At 45.2% G+C, this 10,000-nt stretch overlaps 1 protein-coding gene across 8 annotated transcripts in view; it reads left to right on the forward strand.

The window, feature by feature from the left end:
* The window catches only part of dgkzb (diacylglycerol kinase, zeta b), an 80,058-nt gene that overhangs the window by 66,686 nt on the left and 3,372 nt on the right, over nucleotides 1-10,000 (forward strand). For 6 of the 8 annotated variants that reach the window (XM_062548120.1, XM_062548121.1, XM_062548123.1 and 3 more), the window contains 6 exons: nucleotides 872-988; nucleotides 1,174-1,242; nucleotides 3,879-3,904; nucleotides 7,272-7,321; nucleotides 8,483-8,603; nucleotides 9,194-9,230. In XM_062548120.1, the coding sequence (XP_062404104.1) occupies nucleotides 872-988; nucleotides 1,174-1,242; nucleotides 3,879-3,904; nucleotides 7,272-7,321; nucleotides 8,483-8,603; nucleotides 9,194-9,230 (420 nt within the window). Of the gene's footprint in view, nucleotides 1-871; nucleotides 989-1,173; nucleotides 1,243-3,878; nucleotides 3,905-7,271; nucleotides 7,328-8,482; nucleotides 8,604-9,193; nucleotides 9,231-10,000 lie in introns of those variants that run through there. The other 2 variants (XM_062548124.1, XR_009940451.1) reach the window with 2 other exon arrangements.

Genomic DNA, 10,000 nt, shown 5'->3' on the forward strand with positions numbered 1-10,000 from the left:
TAGCACAGTCCAGCTAACCCCTGCTAGCACAGTCCAGCTAACCCCTGCTAGCACAGTCCAGCTAACCCCGCTAGCACAGTCTAGCCAACCCCCGCTAGCACAATCCATCTAACCCCCGCTAGCACAGTCCAGTTAACCCCTGCTAGCACAGTCCAGCTAACCCCCGTTAGCACAGTCCAGCTAACCCCTGCTAGCACAATCCAGCTAATCCCTGTTAGCACAGTCCAGCTAACCCCTGGAAGCCCACACCCCTGCAAGCCCACACCACAGCAACACAATCCAGCTAACCCCCACTAGCATAGTATAGCTAACCCCCGCTAGCACAACCCAGCTCCAGCTAACCCCCGCTAGCACAGTCCAGCTAACCCCCGCTAGCACAGTCTAGCTAACCCCCGCTAGCACAATCTAGCCAACCCCCGCTAGCACAATCCATCTAACCCCCGCTAGCACAGTCCAGTTAACCCCTGCTAGCACAATCCAGCTAACCCCTGTTAGCACAGTCCAGCTAACCCCTGGAAGCCCACACCCCTGCAAGCCCACACCACAGCAACACAATCCAGCTAACCCCCACTAGCATAGTATAGCTAACCCCCGCTAGCACAACCCAGCTCCAGCTAACCCCCGCTAGCACAGTCCAGCTAACCCCCGCTAGCACAATGTAGTGACACTGCTGGTGTAGTGATGTAATGACTCTGCTCTATAGCGCCTCCTCTGGTGTAGGGATGTAATGACTCTGCTCTATAGCGCCTCCTCTGGTGTAGGGATGTAATGACTCTGCTCTATAGCGCCTCCTCTGGTGTAGTGATGTAATGACGCTGCTCTATAGCGCCTCCTCTGGTGTAATGATGTAATGACACTGCTCTTTGTCTAGATCTTCGGCCCCTGCGGTGCTCAGCCAGAGGAAGCGTACATCCAGCGAGAGTTCCGCGTCTGCGTCGGAGATTCTGACCCACAGCAACTCCTCCGGCTCCAAGGTGGGCCTGTGCAGGTGGGTCGCCCCTCACACCACGCCCCTCACACCCAGGCCTCAGCTAGCTGGTGTGTGTGTGTGTGTGTGTGTGTGTGTGTGTTGTTGTGTCACACTCGAGCTGTGTCAATATGTGTGTACTGCACTCAGTGTCCATCTGTGTTCTGTCTGTTGCTATATGCCGTCTCTCTTGTCCTGTTTTGAAGGAGGGGAGCTAAGATAGTCAATGTCCATCGAGCTAACACCACAGAGGCTAATTTCAGGCCTATGGACAGGTATGCATGGCTGCTCCATCTCAGCTAGACTGTAGTGTCTACACCACTAATACTACACCACTAATACCACTAACACTACACTACTAACACCACTAACACCACACCACTAACACCACTAACACTACACCACTAACACCACTAACTCTACGCCACTAACTCTACGCCACTAATACTACTAACTCTACACCACTAACACTACACCACTAACACCACTAACTCTACACCACTAACTCTACACTACTAACACCACTAACTCTACACCACTAACACCACACCACTAACACCACTAACTCTACACCACTAACACCACTAACTCTACACCACTAACACCACTAACACTACACCACTAACACTACCAACTCTACACCACTAACTCTACACTACTAACACTACACTACTAACACCACTAACACTACACCACTAACACCACTAACACTACACCACTAACACTACCAACTCTACACCACTAACTCTACACTACTAACACCACTAACACTACACCACTAACACTACCAACTCTACACCACTAACTCTACACTACTAACACCACTAACTCTACACCACTAACACCACTAACTCTACACTACTAACACCACTAACTCTACACTACTAACACTACACTACTAACACCACTAACTCTACACCACTAACACCACTAACACTACACCACTAACACTACCAACTCTACACCACTAACTCTACACTACTAACACCACTAACTCTACACCACTAACACCACTAACACCACTAACTCTACACTACTAACACCACTAACTCTACACTACTAACCCTACACTACTAACACCACTAACTCTACACCACTAACTCTACACTACTAACACTACACTACTAACGCCACTAACTATACACTACTAACACCACTAACTCTACACTACTAACTCTACACTACTAACACCACTAACTCTACACTACTAACACCACTAACTCTACACTACTAACTCTACACTACTAACTCTACACTACTAACACCACTAACTCTACACTACTAACACCACTAACTCTACACCACTAACTATACACTACTAACTCTACACCACTAACACCACTAACTCTACACCAGTGTTTCTCAACCGGGGTGCCGTGAGGCCTCCTCAGGGGTGCCGCAGAAACGTGTCTGACTAGGCTAATCAAATTAAGGGAAAAAAAAAGAAGGATCATTTCGGAATCTTTCCTCTAGCTTTATCACGCAGATAAGTAAATTGCAGCCACACATCAGAGAAAATAGATATTTTTTTCTAACCCTGAAGCTGCAATCCGTAGCCTGTATGACGTCTATAAATTGGTTAGCGCTACTTTTGTTTACTGCGTGCGATATCTGATGAGTTGTCAAGTGACTCAAGTCATAGCGTTATTGTGTAGCGGTTAATTAGCAACATGGCCAGGTTTTTGAAAAAAATATATGAACATGTGCCCTCAACGTCATCCTCTCTTCATCGTGTGGTTATTCAGTGAAGGAGGTAGAGACCGTCAGCAAGGACTTTGTTTTGCTGGGCAGATATTGACAAATGCGGCCGCGCTGTCTGCTGTGCATGCGGAAGAGTGTACTGTAGTTTTTACACCGGGAGTATGGAGGAGGCCCTTGCTGCATTACCAGCAGCGTGTTAGAAAGATGCAAAACTGTTAAGTGTCATTAGGGCGCTTTATACACGTAATACCTACTTCCCTCGATCATCACTGACAAGTGCAGAATTTTTACGCGATTGCATTCACATGCTGTGGTGGCAACATTACGGCCAAATGACTAGGTCAGCAGTAGGAAAAGTTCCGGTAGCAGATATACGGACATAAGAATTCAGACAGCACAAAAAAAAAAAAAGTAAAAAGTCTGTGGCGTGAACATTGCGAAAAACACGTCTGTCTGAAAACGGCTTGAGAAACGTCAGTATACCTCACGTTCGGATTCAAGTACAGAGAGCGTCCTAGAGCTGTGGACCAGGAGCTAGTGTGTCTGTCATTCATTCCTGCGAGAATAGAGCAGCTGTATTCATCCTTGCAGGCCCAAGTCTCTCACTGAGTGTAAGTCACACTCCTGTGTGTGTGTGTGTGTGTGTGTGTGTGTGTGTGTGTGTGCGCGCGCGCGCCTATGAATTTTTTTTTTTTAAGTTTGGGGTGCCTTGAGATTTTTCAATCATGTAAAGGGTGCCGCGACTGAAAAAAGGTTGAGAAACACTGCTCTACACCACTAACACCACTAACTCTACACTACTAACTCTACACTACTAACACCACTAACTCTACACTACTAACTCTACACTACTAACACCACTAACTCTACACTACTAACACCACTAACTCTACACTACTAACACCACTAATACTACACCACTAACACCACTAACTCTACACTACTAACACCACTAACACCACTAACTCTACACTACTAACACCACTAACTCTACACTACTAACTCACTGCTTACTCTACACAATCCGTATGGAGGGCCAGGGGGTACATGCCAGCACTGTGGATGTTCTGTACTAATATGTGATATACTGATGTTCTGTACTAATATGTGATATACTGATGTTCTGTACTAATATGTGATATACTGATGTTCTGTACTAATGCCTCTCTCTCTCTCCTCCCCCTCCCCCCCGGTTTGTGCGTTACTGCAGTGTTGACTCCGGCAACACTGAAAAAGGTACAGAATGAACTGTTGTGAGTTTTCTTAAAGGGGGTGTATGTCTGTGTGTATTTGGGATGAGTTCTCTTAAAGAGTGTATGCGTGTGTGTGTGGGATGAGGTTTCCTAGAGGGTGTATGCGTATGTTTGTCACCAGGATACAGCGCTATAACAGGCCTATACGATGAAATTGGGAAAAAAGTAGTTATAATTTAATTTAATGTCATATTGTAGAACTCTTTTCACAATCCAAATGAACTAATTTCTTCACACAGGCTACTTTATTTTTTTTATTTGCAATTGACTAAAAAGACCTATGGTTAGCCTTCATTGGATACGTTTAGTTTACGTCTGCTTCCCAAGAAAAGTTCTTAAATCTCAAATCTTAATTTAAAAAAGAAAGCCTAGTGTGTGGTTCCCCATTGTTTTCAAATCTTGTATATGTATATCATGTATATGTATGTATGCATGTACTGTATGTATTGGGAAGGGGGTTAGAATTGGGTATAGGCCTGATGCCCACACACACACACACACACACACACACACACACATGTATGTATGTACGTATGTATGTATGTATTGGAAAGGGGGGGGGTAGTGTTGGGTAGAGGCCTCATTTATGTATGTATGTATGTATGGTTGTATGTATGTATTGGGAAGGGGGGTAGTGTTGGGTAGAGGCTTCATTTATGTATGTATGTATGTATTGGGAAGGGGGGTAGGGTTGGTAGAGGCCTCATTTATGTATGTATGTATGTATGTATGTATGGTTGCATGTATGTATTGGGAAGGGGGATAGTGTTGGGTAGAGGCTTCATTTATGTATGTATGTATGTATTGGGAAGGGGGGTAGTGTTGGTAGAGGCCTCATTTATGTACTGTATGTATGTATGGTTGCATGTATGTATTGGGAAGGGGGATAGTGTTGGGTAGAGGCTTCATTTATGTATGTATGTATGTATTGGGAAGGGGGGTAGGGTTGGTAGAGGCCTCATTTATGTATGTATGTATGTATGTATGGTTGTATGTATGTATTGGGAAGGGGGGTAGTGTTGGGTAGAGGCTTATGTATGCATGTATGTATTGGGAAGGGGGGTAGGGTTGGGTAGAGGCCTCATTTATGTATGTATGTATGTATGGTTGTATGTATGTATTGGGAAGGGGGGTAGTGTTGGGTAGAGGCTTCATTTATGTATGTATGTATGTATTGGGAAGGGGGGTAGGGTTGGTAGAGGCCTCATTTATGTATGTATGTATGTATGTATGTATGGTTGTATGTATGTATTGGGAAGGGGGGTAGTGTTGGGTAGAGGCTTCATTTATGTATGTACAGTGAGGAGAAAATGTATTTGATACCATGCTAAAGTTTCCTAAAAAGAGGAATATAAAATCATCATTTGACAATTGATCTTATTGCCTTAATTCAAAAAATGAGTAAAAATAAAACCGCTAAGGACACCAATTTTCTTTGTGATTGAAGAACGTATCGTAAATAAATAAATGTTCTTCCTAAATGCTAGGGGGAAGGAAGTATTTGACCCCCTATGTAACCCTATGGGAATTAAGCACATAGGGTTAACATAGGGGCAGGCAGTTTTTTATTTTTAAAGGCCAGCTATTTCATGGATCCAGGATATTATGCATCCTGATAAAGTTCCCTTGGCTTTTGGAATTAAAATAGCCCCACATCATCACATACCCTTCACCATATCTAGAGATTGGCATGGAGCTTTTTCCAGTAGGCCTATTAGCCTGTTTGATGCTCATTGAGCTCAATGCAAATCAAACAGGCTAATAGGCCTATTGGAAAAAGGACCATGCCAATCTCTAGCTATGGTGAAGGGTATATGATGATGTGGGGCTATTTTAATTCCAAAGGCCAAGGGAACTTTATCAGGATGCATAATATCCTGGGTCCATGAAATAGCTGGCCTTTAAAAAATAAAAATCTGCCTGGCTATGTTAACCCTATGTGTTAAATTCCCATAGGGTTACATAGGGGGTCAAATACTTCCTTCCCTTAGCATTTAAGGAAAACATTTATTTATTTACGAAACATTCTTCAATCACAAAGAAAATTGGTGTCCTTGGCGGTTTTATTTTTACTCATTTTTTTTAATTAAGGCATTAAGATCAATTGTCAAATGATGATTTTATATTCCTGTTTTAGCATGGTATCAAATACATATGCTCCTCACTGTATGTATGGTTGTATGTATGTATTGGGGAGGGGGGTAGTGTTGGGTAGAGGCCTCATTTATGTATGGTTGTATGTATTGGGAAGGGGGGTAGGGTTGGTAGAGGCCTCATTTATGTATGTATGTATGTATGTATGTATGGTTGTATGTATGTATTGGGAAGGGGGGTAGTGTTGGGTAGAGGCCTCATTTATGTATGTATGTATGTATTGGGAAGGGGGGTAGGGTTGGTAGAGGCCTCATTTATGTATGTATGTATGTATGTATGTATGGTTGTATGTATGTATTGGGAAGGGGGGTAGTGTTGGTAGAGGCCTCATTTATGTACTGTATGTATGTATGTATGGTTGCATGTATGTATTGGGAAGGGGGATAGTGTTGGGTAGAGGCTTCATTTATGTATGTATGTATGTATTGGGAAGGGGGGTAGGGTTGGTAGAGGCCTCATTTATGTATGTATGTATGTATGTATGGTTGTATGTATGTATTGGGAAGGGGGGTAGTGTTGGGTAGAGGCTTATGTATGCATGTATGTATTGGGAAGGGGGGTAGGGTTGGGTAGAGGCCTCATTTATGTATGTATGTATGTATGGTTGTATGTATGTATTGGGAAGGGGGGTAGTGTTGGGTAGAGGCTTCATTTATGTGTGTATGTATGTATGGTTGTATGTATGTATTGGGAATGGGGGTAGTGTTGGTAGAGGCCTCATTTATGTATGTATGTATGTATGGTTGTATGTATGTATTGGGAAGGGGGATAGTGTTGGGTAGAGGCTTCATTTATGTATGTATGTATGTATTGGGAAGGGGGGTAGGGTTGGTAGAGGCCTCATTTATGTATGTATGTATGTATGTATGTATGGTTGTATGTATGTATTGGGAAGGGGGGTAGTGTTGGGTAGAGGCTTCATTTATGTATGTATGTATGTATTGGGAAGGGGGTAGGGTTGGATAGAGGCCTCATTTATGTATGTATGTATGTACTGTATGTATGGTTGTATGTATGTATTGGGAAGGGGGGTAGTGTTGGGTAGAGGCTTCATTTATGTATGTGTATGTATTGGGAAGGGGGGTAGGGTTGGGTAGAGGCCTCATTTATGTATGTATGTATGTATGTATGTGTTGGGTAGAGGCCTGGTAATGTGCTAATCTGATGAGTAACAGGTATGCTGTGCTCCTTTCCAGAGGCGCTGAAGTTGCTCATTGAATGTATCAGAGAGAATGACATTGAAAAGGTAAAGGTGTTTACTATGATGACTGACATCATTCCAATGCTATCAGCCCAATGCCATCATATGCCTGTGTGCTAATGCTATCGGCCCAACGCTATCATATGCTTGTGTGCTAATGCTATCAGCCCAACGCTATCATATGCCTGTGTGCTAATGCTATCAGCCCAACGCTATCATATGCCTGTGTGCTAATGCGATCAGCCCAATGCTATCATATGCCTGTGTGCTAATGCTATCAGCCCAACGCTATCATATACCTGTGTGCTAATGCTATCTGCCCAATGCTATCATATGCCTGTGTGCTAATGCTATCGGCCCAACGCTATCATATGCTTGTGTGCTAATGCTATCAGCCCAACGCTATCATATGCCTGTGTGCTAATGCTATCAGCCCAACGCTATCATATGCCTGTGTGCTAATGCGATCAGCCCAATGCTATCATATGCCTGTGTGCTAATGCTATCAGCCCAACGCTATCATATACCTGTGTGCTAATGCTATCTGCCCAATGCTATCATATGCCTGTGTGCTAATGCGATCAGCCCAATGCTATCATATGCCTGTGTGCTAATGCTATCAGCCCAACGCTATCATATACCTGTGTGCTAATGCTATCTGCCCAATGCTATCATATGCCTGTGTGCTAATGCTCTCAGCCCAACGCTATCATATGCCTGTGTGCTAATGCGATCAGCCCAATGCTATCATATGCCTGTGTGCTAATGCTATCTGCCCAATGCTATCATATGCCTGTGTGCTAATGCCATCGGCCCAATGCTATCATATGCCTGTGTGCTAATGCTATCAGCCCAACGCTGTCATATACCTGGGTGCTAATGCTATCGGCCCAACGCTGTCATATGCCTGTGTGCTAATGCTATCAGCCCAACGCTATCATATGCCTGTGTGCTAATGCTATCTGCCCAATGCTATCATATGCCTGTGTGCTAATGCCATCAGCCCAATGCTATCATATGCCTGTGTGCTAATGCTATCATACACATTAATTACAGATGCACTGCCACAAAATACACTGGAACAGTTATGGCTGTGAGGATGTTAGCAGAATCTCCAGTGTGCTAGGTGTTGGATATGGTATCAGCAGTTGGGGATGTAGAGGAGGACTGACCCCTGACCCCTGACCTTTGCCCTCTCTCCTCCAGCTCAAGGAGCTTCACACACACGGCGCTGACCTGGGGCAGCAGGACGCCTGCGGCCGCACCCTCCTGCATCACGCCGTAACCACCGGCAACAAGGACATCGTCAAGTTCATCACAGACAATGGTATGTGCTGTTGGAGAGGCACAACTGCTGGAAAATGCTGTGATTGGAATCTGTAGGAGTCACGAGAAGCCAACCAACAACACACACACACCTGTGTGCTCTCGACTTACCGACAACACACACACACACCTGTGTGCTCTCGACTTAACAACAACACACACCTGTGTGCTCTCGACTTAACAACAACACACACCTGTGTGCTCTCGACTTACCAACAACACACACACACCTGTGTGCTCTCGACTTAACAACACACACACACACACCTGTGTGCTCTCGACTTAACACACACACACACCTGTGTGCTCTCGACTTAACAACACACACACACACACACACCTGTGTGCTCTCGACTTACCAACAACACACACACCTGTGTGCTCTCGACTTACCGTGTGTGTGCTACTGACGTCTTTCTTTCAGACACCTGTGTGCTCTTGACTTACCTCGTGTGTGTGTGTGTGTGTGTGTGTGTGTGTGTGTGTGTGTGTGTGTGTGTGTGTGTGTGTGTGTGTGTGTGTGTGTGTGTGTGTGTGTGTGTGTGACACCTGTGTGACCCGAGTCCTCATTTCTGATGTGTCCCCTTGCAGCCCCCACAAGCATCCTGGACGTCACAGAGAAGGACACGTAAGTCCAGCCCCACTGTAGCACACACACACACACACACACACACACACACACACACACACACACACACACACACACACACACAGACACGTAAATCCAGCCCCACTGTAGCACACACACACACACACACACACACACACACACACACACACACACACACACGTAAGTCCAGCCCCACTGTAGCACACACACACACACACACACGTAAGTCCAGCCCCCCTGTAGCACACACACACACACACACACACACACACACACACACACACACACACACACACACAGACACGTAAATCCAGCCCCACTGTAGCACACACACACACACACACACACACACACACACACACACACACGTAAGTCCAGCCCCACTGTAGCACACACACACACACACACACACACACACACACACGTAAGTCCAGCCCCACTGTAGCACACACACACACACACACACACACACACACACACACACACACACACACACGTAAGTCCAGCCCCACTGTAGCACACACACACACACACACACACACACACACACACACGTAAGTCCAGCCCCACTGTAGCACACACACACACACACACACACACACACACACGTAAGTCCAGCCCCACTGTAGCACACACACACACACACACACACACACGTAAGTCCAGCCCCACTGTAGCACACACACACACACACACACACACACACACACACACACACCAGTACACACACACGTAAGTCCAGCCCCACTGTAGCACACACACACACACACACACACACACACACACAC

The sequence above is a fragment of the Sardina pilchardus genome, chromosome 10 (assembly GCF_963854185.1).
Source record: "Sardina pilchardus chromosome 10, fSarPil1.1, whole genome shotgun sequence".
Taxonomy (NCBI): Eukaryota; Metazoa; Chordata; class Actinopteri; order Clupeiformes; family Clupeidae; genus Sardina; species Sardina pilchardus.